Genomic DNA, 18835 nt, shown 5'->3' with positions numbered 1-18835 from the left:
ACACCTTACAAGCTTCATGGTGCAGACACAGTTGTTGGCTATGCATATGAGATGTCCCTGCCATATTCCAGAGTTTGTTAGAAGTGCAGGTTCACTCAGTGCTCCAGAGAGAGTGTAGGTTGGACAAAAATACTTGAGCATCTTCTCTGTAAAATGTGTGACCACTTCATTGGGTCTGAATAAAACCAAACAAGAAAGTGGGAAGATAGGGTGACCAGGGAGTTGTGTTTGTTATATTACGTTGTTTGCAGCATAGTGGGAGAGGTCATCAGTCACCAACCCCACATTGTGACATAGCTGCATATGTGTTGTTCCTGCTAATCCCTTGTACATTCTAGTTTACCTCCAGTCTTCTGGCTGCAGTCCTTGGGGTTCTCTGCAGAGGCACAGGGTGCTCTGAACTTGGACTGTGTGCATGTTTACATTTTGTTTTACCTCAGGCAAGCATCCTATGTTCCTTGGTGATGGACCCTCACCTTTGAGACCCTTACCCACCTGGCTGTTATAGGCAACCACAAGAGAGGGAGTTATGTTACCTATAAAGCAAATGGGACAGGATTTAGTGGGCATGTAATGTCTTCTGAGGTGTTTAAAGGGTAATTTGGCTTAGTTTGGTGGGAGTAACCAGAGAATCTACAGAGGGAAAGTGTGGCTCTGGCTCTGGTTGGGACAGGGCAGTGACTGGCAGACACAGGCACCCTGAGCACTGTGAGGAACAGGTACTTTGTCTATCCCAGGGGGCCCTGTGTTGCAGGCTCTTTAGGAAGAGGCCTCAGAGTCTAGTCAGAAGTTCGAATGGCCAGCGAAAAGCGCTCAATGGTAAAGAGCGAAGTCAGGGCTCAAGCATGCTATGAACACCATTCTTGGTTTTCACCATAGGAAAAATGATTCTTTAAATGCATCCAGGGTTACTTAAGATTAGCTTAAACAAATCTGCTGTTTTTGGGTGCTCTTAATAATGCACTGCTAGGTAGTGACACAGGTGGATCAGTGCCTGTCCACACCTGCAAGGGAAGTGATGCAATCCTATTTAAGGTTGAGTGTGAAGCAAGTGCATAGCTGGCTCCTTCGTGCAGACAAACAGGCTGTGCCCAGAATGCTTTTAGAAGTGCTTCCCTCCCTGCAGCCCAGCTCCCTGAGATGTTCTGGAGACAGGCGTGTGTCGGGAGGATGGCATCCACCCCTGGACATGCATCGACATATCACTTGTCTCCTTTCAGCTGTTGCCACAGCCACAGCAGATTTCAATTTCCACCTTTGATCACAGAGCGGGTGAATCATTGGCCACCTCTTGACCCTTTTGATGGGAAAGAAAACATGTGCAGGATGAAAATTACAACAAGCCAAACTAGGAGTTTCATAATGTAGTACTGAGCTCATTGTTCCCAGTATCTTAAGACCCTCTCTTTTCTTTCTCTTTCTTTTCTCTCCTCATAATGTAGTACTGAGTTCATTGTTCCCAGTATCTTAAGACCCTCTCTTTTCTTTCTCTTTCTTTTCTCTCCTTCCTTCCCTTCATTCCTCTTCTCCACTCCCTCTTACTAAGGATTTGATCCAGGGGTTTCTGCAAGCGCTCTCCCACTAAATTCCCTCTCCAACCCCTTTTCCAACTGTTTTGAGGCAGGGTCTCATTAAATAGTTCACGCTGCTTTTGAATGCATTCTAGCCCAGTCAGGCCTGGGACTTGCCGTCCTGCCTCAGCCTTGCAGGTTTGTAACTCGGATTACACCATCAGGTTTAGCTTGGATTTTTTTTTTCTTTCCCCAATTTTCTTGCTGTTAAAATGAGAGGAGCCGGGGCTGTAGGGGAGAACCAGCCGTCTCCTTGTCATTTGGTAATTCTGGGATGAGGCAGCTTGGATGGACAGAACCACGCCCAGGCGTTGAGACTCCACTCGTGAGAAATTGCTGGTATGAGCTGACAAATGCAACCTAATTGTCCTGAGTTGGAGCTTCTCTTCTGAGGAGCCAGCTCCATGGTCACAGGGAAAGGCGGTCACTGGGGATGATGAGCTTCCGCCGCATGTTCTGCCCTCCAGAGCAAACGGCCCATGGCTAACTAGCATAGCCTAAACATCTCTTGCTTTGTTGTTCCTGTGAAACTGAGGTTTCCTGCCTCTTCTGAAGAACAACCGTTCTTCCTGCTTCCATAATGAACAAGGAGATCACAACTGTGTGGCTCTTCCTGGCCATTCTGAGATCCTGGTGATCCTCTGCCTCCTTGGTGGCCACAGTGCTTTCTGCCCTGGGGCCTCCATCTGTGTCCGGTGCTAGAGCAAACAGCTGTGGAAATAAAAATAGCCATCAAAATGTTCACAGTGGACGGGGGAGGGGTGTGGTAAAGCCCTCCCCATCAAAGGGAGGCCTCAGGACACTGGTGCCTAAGCCGAGAGAGGAAAACACCCTTCCAGCTGCACCTGCCATGTTGTAAACCTCAGGCAGTACCATGGCAACCATTGCAGCATTCACAGTTGACCACATTGCAGAAGGATGCTGCTCCTTGTGTGGAGGAGAAATGGCAAAATGCCACCTTTGCCTTACTTCTCCCTAACTGCCCAACTCCAGAACTCTTGCTACTCTCAGAGCTCCTTGCTTTGCTCATATAGCTAAAACACTTGAGCCTCTGCTGCAGGGAACCGTGACTAGAGCCAGCTCCACATGTCATAACCAGCTTATGGGCTGTGCCTTTAGGATACACAGGTTTGAATTTTAGAAGATGCATCTACTTTTTGAAGCATCCTTTTCTTTAAACACATTTGCTGCTGACTTTTAAGGACCCAGAGCTGAGAGACTGGGAAAACAGTGATCACTGTAAGAGTCTGGGATCAAGCAATCCAAGCTTGCATGCTGGCTAAGGCACCTGCATTCTGGGGTCTGGGAGGAACTCAGAACACAGAGTCTTTGTGAGCCAAGTTGTCAAGAGAAGCTTTGAAAAGAGCTGCTGCACTGTGTTGAAGTTCTGCTGAGGAAAGGCTGTTGGAAGGAGCCTACAGAGAAGGAGTCACAGACCATAAAGCAAGAGCTCAGGGGAGGAGTCCAGGGAAGGACGAGACCTGCAGGGACTGACTCATAGGCAGGCCAGTGGTCCTGAGCAGGCCACTCAGAGTACAGAGCAGATTTCCATAGGAGGGTGTGTGGAACGCACTACAGGATCTGAACTTGGGTCTTCTTTACTTTTCAGATGCGGGGGCACTAGTGAATATGTTTTAGGCACACACATGGTCAGATAAAATGTATCTTTTACAGAATGAATGTAAATTTCCTTAATGCTGTTCTCCTATTGGTCTCTAAGCAGCACTTTCATTCACAGCCGTTTCCTTGACTGCTTAGATGGCACTACTCTGACGAAGGCAGACTGCAGAATGCCCAGGTTTTGAGCGATGTTAAACTGGCCTCAGATTTATGAGTCGCAGTTAGCACATCAGCTAACCCTCACACTGAACCAAATCCAGAAGAGACAGGAGGCAGAGCAGCCCAGATCTCCCCCATTGCCTTCCTATAACCTATCCCATGTGGGCCAGAGGAAACCCCTTGTTCTGAGGCCGCTTTGGTCTTTCTTTGAAACCTTGAACAAAAATAAACATCAGAATCCTCTTCTGTCACTCGGACGAGTCAAACGTTTGTCTTTTTTGACTAAGCTGAAAGCAGCAGCAGGTGTAGAGATTTGCATCTTGGCTCACAAAATCAAACCTCGGGCTAAATCTTACCTCTCCACTCTGACCATCCCACTCCCCCACCCGCCCCAAACCCCGTGAAGGACCACAGTGTTCTTGGAAGTTGTTATTTGTAGTGTTTGCCTAAATTTAGTGCGCAGGAAAATCAGTGGCACATGGGTGCTTTCAGAGAATGCCTGTTCAGCTCAGCATCTAGACTGAAGGCACGCATTATCACTGTCACTGTGATTTATCCTCAGCTGTGGTCTTCTTTAGTAATTGGCACTGACATTGACGTTCTTTTTTTTTTTTTTTTTTTTTTTGTTCTTTTTTTTTTTTCGGAGCTGGGGACTGAACCCAGGACCTTGCGCTTCCTAGGTAAGCGCTCTACCACTGAGCTAAATCCCCAGCCCCCGACATTGACGTTCTTGCCATATCAGAAACATTAAAAGGAAATGACCAAGAACCTCATAAGAATCTAGACCTCACCTATTCTTTATTTTCTATAACAAATTCCAACTCCCAGTCATATGGTGCTTAGACTGTTTCTAGATTATTATTCTTGGGGATGTAACCTTGACTCACACTTTTCCCTTTAATACAATGTAGTTTTTTTCAACTGTTCTAGGATGTATGTAAAGTCTTAGATTGAAGAAAGACTTCAATCCAAACTCATGGACCAGGCACTGAGCTTAGCTTGCACACACATGATAGACATACCAGTCTCCAGCAACTCTGGAATAGACACTGGTGCAAAGAAGGCCCTCATGAAGGAGACTGACATAGTCTCGTCTGGAATGTACATCTCAAGGAACTTTCAAGTCAACAGTTCTCATCTCTTGGGCCTGTGACCTCTAAGAATCTAGTTTTTCAAAGTTTACTTCCTTTAGGTTTATATGAGGTGCAGAAATACTAGTGTCTACAGAGACAGAGATGAGAATGGTTATCTCCAGGGGTAATGAGTAGGGAATGAAGGGAGTTAGTGTGTAATGGGTACAGAATCTGATTTGGGAAGAAGAGTAAGTTCCAGATATGGATGGTGGTGATGATTTACATTCATGGAAGTGTTCACTTAGGCAAGGCCAGTATGGTGCCTGGTATAGTGGCTATCTATATAGTTATGGGTATTTAAAAGGTCAGATGGGGATTCAGAAGTTCAGGATCAGCCTGGGTAGCACAGAGAGTCTCTGATTGAAACAAACAAACAAACAAACAAGCAAACAAACAAACAAACCTGGTGGCACAGGCCTGTAACTACAGCTACTAAGGAGGCTGAGGCAGAGGTACAAGTTCAAGGCCAATCTTGGCAACTTAGTAGGACCATGTGCCAACTTAGAAAATGAAAGGAGGGCTGGGAATAATGGTGTGGTACTGGAGCATTTGTCTAACTTGTGCAGGGCCTTGGCTCAGTCTCTAGTTCTACCAAAGAAAGTGGGTCAGGGGATGAATTTAAGATAGTAGATTTACATTGTGTATATTTACCTTACCATGATAGAATGAGTACTAGTTAGTGGTCAGTATGCGTGCGTGTTGAGTGTTTTTTAGGCTTTTGGCTTCTAATCCAGAGAGCTGAAGGTGAGTGCTGACAGAGATTTGCCAAGTAGCAAGGAAATTATTCAGAGCAAACAGTAGAAAAGATCAGAATACATTGCAAGAAGGCCACATGGGTAAAGAAAGAATCTAGGCTCCATTTATTGTGCTGCGCTTCCTTTGATGGACTCAAGAGGAGAAAAACTTTGCTTACTAATGGGTGTCGTTTGAGTCGTTCTCTATTTTGAGTGATAGATTATCTAATCATTTTCCTACTGTGCATGTTCCCACAATGCATCTGGTTTTAATTATATGCATGCCCAATTATGCATAGGCACAGGATAGTAAGTAAGGGATTTTCCCTGAAAGATTACTTGAGCATACAGTTTTGCTTTACCGTGAATGTACCCAAAACCAGTTCAAACTGCAACAGTTTGTCTATTTTTCATATTAGGTACATTGGGATTAGAATAGAAAACCTACATTTGATTTATTAGGGGTAAAGAAATGTACCCTATTTTTTTTAGAGAGGGGGTGCACATGTAGCCCAGTGCAGGCATGGATTTAATGTTGCTAGGTGCTTTGTACGTACAGGAAAAGGATCTAGGCTGCCTAGTGTCTGACCATTGAGAGTGTGGATAGCCCAAACCAGGTTGGGTCCCAGGTTACTTACTGATGTCTTTGCTTCCTCAGTGCTGTGAGTCATCATCACCAATAAAACATGCTTTCACTGTGTGATTTTGGAGTTTTGATTGTTTCTGTTTTGAGGCAGGTCTCATGTAGCTCAGGCTAGCCTCATACCGGCTATATAGCTGAAAATGGACTTGAACTCTGATTCTTCTGCTTCTGCCTCCCAAGGACTGAGATCAGAAGTGTGTGCCAGGGCTGTGACTTTGGAGTTTTGTAGAGGTGCATACAGTCATGGTTCTGAGCAAACGAGGCCAATCCAAATTTTAATTTTGCTTTTAATTGTAATTTCTCTTTCTGGGAGTGTAGTTAGGGACTGTTAAACTTAGTGCTCTTGGTACAATCGTAGTCTGTCCTTGTGTCATTAGAACTGGAAAGACCTGCTTAGCAGGCCTCCTGGAAATCTGAATGGGCTTGTTTGTCAAAGAAAAGATGCCATGTTTGTAGGAGGAAGGCCCCTGGTTCACCCATCCGTCTCTAGTGCTCAATTCTAATAGCGACATCTTCTCCGGCAGCTAAAATAACATTTCCATCATGTGGATTTCTACTCCATTCCAGAATTTACGCTCTTCTGTTTGAGCGTAAATTTGAGTTCTTTTTTTTTAAAGATGGCTGGTTTTGTACCTATTTTCCCACAGGCATCATACCGTGTGTGACGATTGGATCAGAGCAATGCTCACAACCTCCGTCCTCTGCTGTTGCCCCCTGTGTGTCCTGGCAGCATCCTCCTGGCCATCGCTAATCTCCAATCCCTCCCTCCCTGAGCCTGCCCAGGTTCTAATATCTACTCTACTAGGCCACTTGTATGAGAAGAGCAGCTTTAGCTCCTGTGTGTAGGGAGGATTGTGTGTACAGGCTGTAAGGCCCCCCAGGGTCAGCCATGTTGCTGTAAAGAGTTCTGTTTATACATGCTTCACCCTTGCTTCCCTGTGAGGAAGAATGTTTGTGCACAGCTGGATCTTTTGCACAGCAGGTCACCTGGACTCTCAGAAGACTCTTACTATGTCTGGGGGTGGGAGTAGCTTTAGAAATTACACTTGAAACAAGCAAGAGTTTGGCCTCTTTCCTGGTTTTGTGATCAGAAGCTTGGCTCTGCTTTTCAGGTATGTGCATATCGTTTGAAGTGTAATCTTTAGTTTCAGTCCAAAGAAAGGCAAAACCCTACCTGTTAGTGGTTATTATACTTGCTGAAACAGAAAACTGAAAAATAGTGGAACTTTTGAGACTACGACAGTTCTGGTTTGTTCAGATCAAGCCTTTGGTAAGCTTTCTGAACTTTCTTCTTCCTCAGTGATATGTAATTTCTTTCTAACTTTCTTCGTGACCCAGTGTTGGCTATTGACGTAATTTCAAAACCTAAACACAAGAATTTCAGCAGGAAGCTTCTCAGGGCAGGCGATCCCTTGTAACTTCCTTTACTTCTGTCTTGTGTTTTCTAGCGTGTGGACCATGTGGCTCCTGGAGTGGTGAATGTCAGCATGTCAGTCCTCACTGTGGGCAGAGTGTTTACACATACCCTTGTTTCTTGACTCTGGTGCCAAGCTCATCGGTATTGCTGCTGTTTCCTGGTTATTTTGGCTCCTCAGGAGGCCACAGAGGACAAAGAAGTGGCCCATACAAACTCTTTCAAAGCCCTGGGGGATCACTAACTGATCTAGCTTTCCTGCTTCAGTGCAGCATTAAACTATTCTGCAGTTTGAAAAGTTGTGACTTGATAGTTAATAACTCCATAAATGTTAACTGGGTTCACACCAGCCTGCTGTTCTGAGACATCATAGAAAGTACTCATATTTATTCTTTATTTTGTAAGAATTTTATCTCAAGGAGGACTAAAACCAATTTTATTTTTACATGTTTCAAAATATAGAGAACATGAGGCAGAAAACATATAGCAAACACTATATATACTACTGGAAACATTGTATTTTTAGTAGATTTTCAGATTGTTGGATTTTTTTCTAAGTTCTTTATTTTAACCTTCTTTCTTGCTATCTTTTACACAATGTAACTAAACATGCCCCCCCCCACTCCCTTCATTCGTCACTCTGCAAAGCTCTCCAGAGAGCAATCCCCTGTATAGCTCACAGATAGGAAATGTCCATTTCACTCATTAGAACAGGGTGATTTTAAGTCAGCCCAGCTTTCTGGTGGCACAGGGGGCTCAGTGCTGCTTTCTGAATTAGTAACTAACTGTTAAAAGCTGTACACATGTGCAGGCATCTGACGCCTTTTTTAGGTAGCTGCAGTTCTGCCTTCCGTAGCCTCAAAGATATCTGTGCTTTGTTAATGACTAAGTCATGATAAATAGATGCTTTTGGGGGCGAGCAGCTAAGCCTTTTTGACAGTTTTGACTCCTTCAATGACTTGATTTGCATATTTCTTATTGTAGGTCACAGTGAAGTGGTTTATGTTCTGTTTGAGTGTCACTAGAGCATATATAGACAGCATGCCCTTTGCGTGGCCCAAACACCAGCCGTCTTCCTTTCCCAGTGGTACTTAACAGCACACACACACACGCATACAGGTGCATATGGGCGCACACGAACACACACGCATGCACACGCACGCACACACAGACACAAACACACACAGACACGCACACACCAGACCCTTCTCATGCTGTGACCTCTATGGAGTTGATTAGCACCTGCCCGCAGCACTAGGACTTTGCGAGAGTGCCAACCAGGGGCCAGGCACCATTCCAGAAAGTTAAGTGTTCTTGTGGTAAATGATCGTTGATGCTACACTGTCTTGTCTTTTTCTCTGTTTGGATTTAACAGCACAGGGTACCCAAATGTAACTGAGAGGCACACATTCATCTTTACAAGTTGCAGGAGTAGGAAGCTGAAGGAGCCGCATGCCCTTCTCCACTGCAGGGGCAAGAGACCTGGAATGGCCACAGTTTACGTCCTTATCCTGTGGCTTCCACCTGTTTCCTGTGGCTGGTAGACTCCTGCACACTGGGCAGATTCTACTTTCTGGGCCCAAGCTTCGTCGCTTCTGTGCATCAGGTAGCACAAGTAACTGTGGCCCTGTCTGGCACAGCCTAAAGGAAACACAGTGGTTCCCATCTCCCCTGCTAACAGGCTAAGGCGTATGCACAGGCACAATGCTGCAGCCTAACCTGTCCATTCTCTTCCTTTCTCTCTTTGGATCTATCTTCCCAGTATATAGACTGGGCTGACTTTAGATTCTGCTAACAGCCGTCCATCAGCACGAGGGAGAGGTAGGCATTTCTGTGCTGTCCTAGAGGAGTCCACGTAGCCTTCTGCCTGCTGGGGCTTGCCAGGCTGAGATGGCAGTAGCACACTGGAGGATCCTGCCCCTTTGGAAGTGTGGCCTGCCATGAAGATGGAGGAAGTGTGTGGGAGGAGAAGGATTTCACAAGCTCCTGGGCCTGACCAGCTAACTACCAGCTCTCACTCAGGAGCCAAAGGAGAGAACAAGGCACTCCTGACAACTGGAAAAAGCAGTGGGTGTGTGTAGTAGACAACATGCACGTGGATCGGAGTGGAAGAGAGGAGGGAAGGGACGGTTTGGGCAGAAGTGCTTTCTTTTCTAGTGCCTTACCCTTCAAATTAAACTGTAATGTGCTACCAGGTTTGGAAGGGCTTTAAATGTTTAAAATAACTGGTCAGTGTTCTCAGCGTAGCACAGCTCCTGGGCCCAGGAAACACAAAGACCGGGGGAGAAGGGGACAAGTGGGACTAGCAAGTCCAAGCCATACAAGAGAGAGCCCACGGCTTCCTTTCCCTTCCCTGCTGGCACAGTCCATTTGCTCTTGGGTGAGATGATCCTGTTGGAATAAAAGAGGTAAAAAGCATCTTCTCGCAGATGCAGAAGACTGAAATAACCACTGTGTGTAATGGTTCTCTTTCAAGTTATGAGCGAATAGCTTTTTCAAAGCTTGGAAAGGTACACAGGAATGAGGGGAAGTTGGTTTTTATTTTTGAGGTGTTTTCCGCATGAAACCCCTCTCCCACCATAATGGCAGATGGGAAGAGATAGGATTATACTGTTCAGGTGGTTGTTTGCTAACAACAGGTCAATTTCAGCAGAAAGGAGGTTAAGAGGTAGAGGCTCGGAAAGCTGGAGAAATGGGACCCATGCTGAAGTCCCAGAACCAGCTCACAGTTCTCATTACACAGCAGTCTACTGTGTTCGGCCTTCTTCTATACCGCTAGGTCACAGTTTGCCCTCTGTAAGCTTACCAGAAATAGAAGGCCTGGTCCTGAGCCTGCACCCAAGCATCGGGGCAGATAGGCATGGTGCCCGTATTGTAGCTGTCCAGCTGTAGCTCCAATGACCTTCCAGAGTGACGAGGTCAGCAGTAAAAATTACAGAAAGACAAGTAAACCTAAAAGCAGGTGGCTTCGTAACTTCCTTTCCCAAGGGACTTGGCTATATCTGCATCACTATTGGTGATAAAGCTGGCCTCTCATACTAGTTAGTTCTTCTCTCTGGCTGTCCAAGATGTGCTGACAAAATCCTGTGACAGTTGGCAAATCCAGGAGGAGACTTATGAGTGACTCATCTGTCCTTTACCATAGTCCACTGCCAAGGTCGTTGAGATTTCTGGGCCCTTTGTTGACTGACACTGAGGATTTTAGAACTACATTGTCTTTTCTGTACAGAAGTAAACCAGCTTTGTTTCTTTCTATAAAACTTAACTTGGGCATAATTTTGAATCATTACCTTGGGTAAAGAATTTTTTCCTCAAATTAGAGGGAAATAAAGAAATACATTACTTAATCACTCGGATTTTTACTGTTCTGCAGAGCAAGAAACATTGTTTCCAGGCTTCAACAGCCTCGGAAATGTAATTCTTTAACACTGAAATGGCATAGAAAGCTATGGCACGACATCTCCATTTTCAAGTCTTTTTGAAGGTGTTGACCAGCACTGTCTTTTGGGATATTCAGGGTCCAAAAGGAACGTAGAAAGTATAATATAAGCAAGTGCCAAGGTGACAGTTGTGAAGCCTGACACTGAAGTGCCCAGCTCTGTTTCTTCTTGTTGTTGTTTGGGTTTGTTTTCCCTCCCTCCCTCCCTCCCTCCCTCCCTCCCTCCCTCCCTCCCTCCCATCCTCCCTCCCTCCCTCCCCCCCTCTCTCTTTCTTTCTTTTGGATCCTTCAAATTTTATCTAAATTTGTTATATATGCTCCTTGCAAACCAAAGCATGAAGACTGACGAGCCCATGGAAAAGAATCAGGGACCCGAGTCAGAGCTTTTCCTCAGCTCCTACACAACAAAAGACAAATTAAAAAAAAAAAACTTCTCCTTTTTTTTGTTTTTGGACCTGAATAAATGGTTCCTTTTAATACTTTACTTCCACTGTGTATGATCTTCCTTAGCTTTATTTATGTCTATATTTTTCGTCTTTCTGCAGGGAGTTAAATACCTGTGTATTCCAGCAGCAGACTCACCGTCTCAAAACCTGTAAGTTTTTTTTTCCTGTATTTTTTTGGCAAAGTTAAAAACAAGTACAGTGTGTGTCCCAGCAGCTCTTGAGCTAAATGAAAAGCAGATACAAGCCTCTCAAGGCAAATAAGGAAGCACTGTGAGAGCCTGGGGAGAGCTGCTATCCTGAGTGGGGGAAGAGGGTCTACAGAAATCAAAGCTAGAGAAGCCAACGTCAAACTATGGATTTCCAGTCCTGCTGTGTCTCGTGGATGTCCATAGGCAGGGTCTTTAAGTCTAGGGAGAGGGTTCGGTCAATAAAGTGTGTTTCTTGCAAGCCAGAGGACCTGAGTTCAGATCCCCAGAGCCTACAAAAACGAGAGGTGTTGGAGGATCTCTGGAAACTCATAGGAGAGTTTTTCTGGTCTGCATAGTAAAATCCTAGACTAATGACAGACTGTCTTATAAAAGAAGTGGGAGTACTTAAAGATCATATATGCATGAATGTGTGGGCATGTGTGTCATGATATATGCCTTGGGGATCAAAGGACAACTTACAGGAGTCAGTTCTATTCTTCACTCTGGGTTCCAAGGATCTGTTTCAGGTTCAGGCTTGTGCAGAAAGCACCTTTATCCACCAACCTGTCTCACTGGGTCTTCTTTGTCATTTTAACAAGTTAAGATGGATTCACAATTGCAGCTCACCTAAATGGCAGTGTCCACAATGAGTCTTGATAGGGTGGGAGGGAGCATTGGAGACCCAGTTATAACAAGCACCATTGGTCTCAGTTAGGCCCAGCATGGATAGGTGATATTTTTCCCAGACCTGCATTTGAGCCCTGCAGGCTGAGATGCTAAGAGTTCCATCTATGAATCCTACACTTCTTAAAACCTGGCCTCGGATTTTCTGGCTGTCTTGGCCTGGATACTGGGGACCAGCACAGCAGCCCTCCTGGATCCATGTGTCTCCTCAGTCAGAGGCACTGCAGATTCAAATGTTGTTTCTGTGTCTGGAAGACCACAGGGTTCACCCCTCCCTCTGCTGTGTGCTGGTGCATGCAGATCTTCTGTCAGTAAGGCAGACTGTAGACGTGTTTTCTGGCCCAACTGCTCAGCTTCTCCAAAAGATACTGGAATGTCAGCCATCCTTAAGTCTCTGCTGCCAGAGAGCAGGGAGGTCCTGGATTAGGCTGTGACTTTATAGACCTGTTGCAGGAGGGGTGGGGTAAGTCTGTCAGTCAGTGGTCTGTCAGTCAGTGGATAGCCAGACAGGGGACAAAGGGTATAGAGTTAGACCAGGAAAGCACTGACCAAGGGGAAAGTTGGTACAGACATGTTCTGCCCAGGCCAGGATCTGTCTCTACCCTGACTCTTGGTCTTTCACAGAGAGGAGACTTTAAGACTGAGAAAGGGTCAGAGGAAATTTTACTAGGAAAACAAAGTAGTAGCCTCATCTGGAAGGAGAAACAGCAACATTGGAGAACTTCCTTGGTTACTAGTCGTGTCAAGAAACAGAAGTGGTTGGAAGGGCATGGTCCCTGCGGAAGGAAGTGAGGCGCTGCCTTTCTCCGAAGACCACAGCAATCTTCTACCCTTGTTTTGGTGACTATTTTTGGAATGATTGCTTTGCTCGCATCTACAACCAAGATTCAACCATGCTATTGAATGTCAGTACCTGACTGTCAGGAATCAAGCTGGAATGTATCCTGGGGATGTGCAGTCAGGACACAAGGTCTTTGACCTGCTATAAGACTGCCCTAAGAGCTAAGTGCTACCTTTGTCTTCCATAACAGTGATCACATATGAGTACTGACAGTCCTGCATTATGACCAATGAACAACCAAGTGTCAGAAAATCCCAGATTTCAAGCCAGTCTCGTCTACTGTTCCAGGTTGTTTTAACTAGTTACATTCAATTCTCATCTGAAAATGCCCATCTTTAGGATTTGGAACGGCACAGCCAGATCTATATGAGCATATTTCTGTGAGCTCTAGGCACTTGCAAAGTATAAATCTATTTCTACTTCTTCAGAGTTACAGGAACGATTCTTGAGAAGTTCTGGTGACAGCTTAGGTTTGATTTATTTATCTAATTGCCAGTGAAGATGGCTGAGTGTCTTTATCACTTTCTCTTTCTATAGTAGAATATTTGAGACTGCATGATTAATACAGAAAGGAAATAAGTTTTATCCCACAGTTCAGGACGCTTGATGTCCAAGATTAGGCTGCCATATCTGTTGAGAGACTCATTACTGTTTCATAATACTGCATGGAAGGAAAGCCAAGTGCTTGAGATGGCCATGGAGACACTACCTCCATGACCAGACACGTCATACCAGGCCCTGTTTCCCAGTACTGTCAGATTTAGGAGTTAAGGTCCCAATAAACAAATTGGGGGAAGGGGCATTCAGACTATAACAGTGAATGTGACTCCATGATCTAATCAAATGCTTGCCTCTGTCTGATATGATTACTTAGGGTCTCCTGCATTCACTACTCACAGAACACTAGGAATTCTCAGTGACCCTTCACTTTCTGTGTCAACTAATGCAGGTGGTCGGGAGATCAGTGTTCCTTTTTATGTAAATGTATTTATTTTTAACCTAGATCTTCTAAAGACAAGGTTTGTTTACTTTTACATGTATGGGTTTTTTGCCTGTTTATGTGTACCACAAACATGTAAGCCCACAAAGATTGGCTTTGAGTCCCCTGGAACTAGAGTTAAAGCCAGTTTTAGCCGGCATGTGTACACCAGGAACTGAACCGAGGTCCTCTAGAAGATCTGCCAGTGCTCCAGCTGCTGGGACCAAGCCATCACTCCAACTCCAAGATAAATTCTTAATGCTCTGGGTAACTAAAGCAAGAGAAAAGTCAATAGTTTGTTACACTTGCTCTCAGTGACCCTGATGCTTATCTACAGGCGATCACTCGTCCGACCACACTGAGTTCCTGATGCCCGGTTCCCTCTCTTCAGTGACAAACAGCTCCTAGAAATCTGTACTGCTTACTGTTTTGAACATAGATAGTAACTTTTAAGATGATTTCTAAGTTTGGGTGAAGCGCTTTATTTTGTAAATCATAGACTAGGATCATAACTCAGTGGCAGAATGCTTACTGCCATGTGGTAAGATAAACACTGAGTATTTCTTTCTCGGCAAAGCCTTGAACCAGTAGTATATAGGCTGATTATGCTTGTTAAGAGGTGTGTGACCTTTGACACTTCAGTCACCTGATAGTGGGTTGCTCTGAACTGCAGAAAAGTTGGTTTTCTGTCTTGGCCTTAATCCTAGAGAATCTTCCCCCATCTGACCTTCTATGAACTTGAAATGTAGAAAGCTGGTTTGAGATAACAGAAGCACAGAATTTTAGCTCAGTTCCCCCAGCCACCCAGCCTGCCTAAGTCAGGAAATAGAAAAGTTCAAGTTCTCCGTCTCCCGATAACCTCACAACCCTAGTGTGGTGTGTTTTGCATGATGTTGTCGTAATAAGAGATACGCTAGAGTGTGTGTTAAGTGTGTCGGGTAGCCAGTGCTGGAGCTTAGTACATGGAACCAACTTGCATTTGTTTTCTCTGTGGGTTCTCTGAAGCAGGTCACTTTAACCTTCACAGTTAATAATCTGCCCATCTCATCGGAGATGATGTATGGAATTGGTAATTCTGTCAAGTCTTTAGTATCTATACAATAAGACTGTATTTCCTCTCTATTCAAGTAAGGAATGCTAGTGTGTTTTGAAAGTAGATGTTTAGATACATATTCACTTGCATTTGCTTTTTGCTTTTATTACATAGTAAGTTGGTGTTTATAGCCAAGCAGCACTTAATGGATAAGTTTTCTTTCTGTTCTCTGAATTCTGAGGGAGCTGGCTCAGGCTCTGGGGTCTGTAGCATTGCATTGTAATGGTGGTCTCTGTGGTGGTCTGTGGTTTCAGAGGCAAGCAGGTCTCTGTTTTTTGAGGTCTTGTGGAGAGTCGAGTGTCAGCAGTACACTGAGCACCCTGGTCTTACCACCCTGTTGTTTGCCGGTGTTGTCTTAGTAGAGCTGGTGCTGTCTGTCTTCCACTTTCCTTTCGTTGTCTTTTTCCTTCTTCTTTTATTGGTGAGCAGTTTTTCAAGATCAGAGGTACGTGAGCTTTGTCACCACTGTGGCTGTGCTTCAGATGGTTCTTGAAGTCTTTGCATCCCTCAGTGTTGCTCTCCTGGTTGTAGGATAAATGAGAATTCTGGGATGGGTGTTTTTTATAACAGCAGTCATTCCACTCAAGCGAGAGCCCCCTCATCTCAGGCTGCCCTCATTACTCTTGAGTTAAATTATTCTTCTGTGAAATGATGCCACGTTAAAGGGCTTTTGTTTTCTTTTTTTTTAAGCTATCTTTTTAAATGAATGTACCTAGCACAATAAAAAGTATGGTAACACAAGAACACCCTCCAGTTCTTTTCTAATGGTGACAGTTCCTGAGGCCTAACGTTGGGGAGTCATTGTTAGCGTGTAGATTGTATGTGACTGATGCTGGGGTTGCTTTCAGAGCGCTAGCTGTAAGACAGGCAGGGGAGCCTGGAATATCTGGACTAATTCAGCCCTAGGAGGGCTCTCCCAACACAGAACACTCAGCCCATTTGCTTTAAAAAGGACCATTGCTGCTTGCCTTTGCTGGGATTTTCTCTATATGCACTTGGATGCAGTCAGAGAGGAAACATCTTATATTTCTGTGTCATTTGCTATCAGCGCAACCTTGTCTGATACCACTGGCTTTGAAGACACACCACCATTCCAAGTGACCAGGTCATTGTGTTCCTACTGTAACAAGCAAAGCCCTAACCTAATGACTCTGTCGCATCACACTAGGGATCAGCATCTAAGACCATGACTGTTAGAGCGAGAAGTCTCCACATAAGAGTGTCATGGTGTCATGTGGTATGGCTTACACTCTCCATCCACCATCCTTTATTGAACTCTCAGAAGATCAGCAAGAACATGGGGTCACTCTTAGCCTCTTATATGGAGAATGGGTGGTTGAGGTACCTACTAGTCACTGAAAAGCAAGAGGACAATCTCGCCACCAGAGCTGCCCACCACCACGGAGGTGCTCTCTGAGGGCTGATAGCAGCAGCTCATATGATCACATCTGTGCACTGCCGGGTGAGCATGGTGCGCCTGTGAGCATGCTCCTGAGGCAGGCAGGCCCGTCACACATGCCTTTGTGTGGAAGGAAGGGTAACCGCCAAGCAAACGAAGAACACAAAGAGGGAACTGGCGTTCATGTAAACACCGTGTGGTGGGATGCGGCTGCAGATCTGTGCTTCTGCTTCAGACTAGAGTTGAAAATAAAAGAACCCAGACTGTGGGTATTTCCCACTGTGGAGGAGGGAGTTTAGTGACCAGGGCTTGGACTATGTCATTTTTTTCCCTGGAAATAACCCACACATACCTCTCTCTGCAACACCCAGTTTTAAACCAGAGCAGCATCGGGCCAGCCCACCTCCTGGCCTTTCTTGTAAAAGACATTTCTAGGAATGTCTGCCTGGCTTGGCCTTGTGCCTGACTTTTGTGTCTGAGGCATCACTGTGTCTTAGACTGAGACAGTTGCCTGCCCTGGGGCTCTACAGTCCTTGCCCCCAGCACACTGGTGGCCAGAAACAGCATCCTGTGTGTCATTGTTGATCTAGTCTCTATCTCACACAGACACGCAAACCAAAGGATGGAAAGGCTAAGGGGGAGGGGAGGCACACAAGTGTCCCGTCTACACACTGTTGTGGGCTCAGAACAGGGAGGGGAGGCACACAAGTGTTCCTCAGAACAGGGAGGGAGGCACACAAGTGTTCCTTCTATACACTGTTGTGGGCTCAGTACAGCTTTGGGCGTTGCTCAACCCAGGTGCAGCAAAGCCAGCTCTTGAACCCAGGTTCTGCCTCATAGTCCATAGGAAGCCTGATTTCATAGTGTGTGAGTTTGGGACATGCAGGTCTGAAGCCCAGATATAAGAAGTTGCTCCCAGGGAGGCCTCAGCGGAATTGGCCTGACTCCTCAGCAAGCCCTGAATGAGCCTCTAGACCCAGTAACTTCCTGAAGGCTGAGTCCTGTGTGCACTGAGGAGCTCAGCTGGCTTCTGCACCGCTGTGCTCATTGCACAGTGCTCTGAGGCAGTCTGTGGCGTCTTCCTTCACCTGGGTGGCTCTCACTCATTGCTTTCTGGCTTCGCTTTTGTGGCTCTGGTGCTCTTTTCCTTGTCCATGCTTATAGACTAGTGATTTCCCAACCAGAAGAAACCTACCAAAAGGTAGGCCCTGCAGTGGGAGAGGGACCCCAACACACTCTTGACAACTGCCGTGTGGACAGACTTAGGTTTAAAAGGGAATGTGCCATCTGGCCATCCTGTGTTGTTTGACTGGTCTGAAGTGACCTCAGAGTCTGTCACGTCTGAGGTCTGGAGTCCAGCCATGAGGCAGATTGGAGTCTATTGTAAAAACAACAACACACCATGCCCAACAGCACCTTGGGGCGGAAAGAGTTCAGTCATCTTACAGCTTGTAATCCATCATCCTGCAAAGTCAGGAGAGGAGCTGATGCAGAGGCCATGGAGGAGTGCAGCTTACTGGCTTGCTCTTCATGGCTTGCTAACCTGCTTTTGACTAACACAGGACCATCTGCCCAGGAGTGCCACTGCCCTTCGTGAGCTGGATCCTCCCACATCAATCATTAATTAAGAAAATGCAGTACAGGTTTGCCCACAGGCCAATCTACTGAGGACATTTTCTCAATTGAGGTTCCCTCTTCCAAACACGACTCTGGCCAATGTCAGGTTAACATAAACACAGCCATCACAGGACACTTTGTACCTAGGTGAGGTGGCTTGGGCCTTTAGTCCCTCACCTGGGTGCTGGTATGAGGAAGAGGGCATTGGCTGTGAGTGAACTTTCTCTTTGAAGGTGTCTCAGAGAGAAGTGTTGCCGAGAAGCCTGTGACTGGTTCTCCCAGGGCTGCCAGCAAGGTGCTGGTATCCTGTGGGAACGTGGCTGCCCATCCTGCAACACTTTATCCTGGAGTTCTGTGCTTCTAAAACATCGTTTAGACTCTGTAGCTGTCTGCTGGAGACTAGCGGCTAGATGGCAGCACTTTGAGCTTTGCAGAACTCCTCTCCCAGAGCTGGAGAGCTTTGCTGCCAACAACTGACTAAGTGTCCTGGCCGGGATAGCTAGTGTTAGAGCTTGTCAGAGGCATCCTGGCCAACTGCAGAGGGCTGTTTGGCTTGTAGCATGAGAAGCTCTGTTCTCCTGCTGTAGCCATCCAAACATGCAACCATGCCATGCTCCCGTCAGCTGTTCCTCTGCTCCGGCACTGCCCCACCCACCTGTTCATGTGCCCGGCTCCTGGGTACAAGTGCTACCAGGTGGAGGGTTTGGCAAGGACATTTGGAAGCAATGCTTCAGTTCTCTGAATCCTGTGTTCACATGTAGGAGTCTTTTTCCTGGAAAAATCACCAGAATCTGCTGTGCTGTGCTGTGCTGTGCTGTGCTGTGCTGTGCTGTGCTGTGCTGTGCTGTGCTGTGCTGCTCTGAGCTGTGCTGTGC

General features: G+C 45.9%; 1 protein-coding gene across 8 annotated transcripts in view; it reads left to right on the top strand.

The window, feature by feature from the left end:
• The window catches only part of Dusp22 (dual specificity phosphatase 22), a 49127-nt gene that overhangs the window by 22770 nt on the left and 7522 nt on the right, over window positions 1–18835 (top strand). For all 8 annotated transcript variants that reach the window (NM_001108412.2, NM_001399248.2, XM_087591035.1 and 5 more), the window contains 1 exon segment: window positions 11259–11308. In NM_001108412.2, coding sequence (NP_001101882.1) covers window positions 11259–11308 — 50 coding nt within the window.

Source organism: Rattus norvegicus, chromosome 17 (genome assembly GCF_021556685.1).
Source record: "Rattus norvegicus strain SHRSP/BbbUtx chromosome 17, alternate assembly SHRSP_T2T, whole genome shotgun sequence".
NCBI lineage: Eukaryota > Metazoa > Chordata > Mammalia > Rodentia > Muridae > Rattus > Rattus norvegicus.
This window is presented reverse-complemented; position numbering and strand designations above follow the sequence as displayed.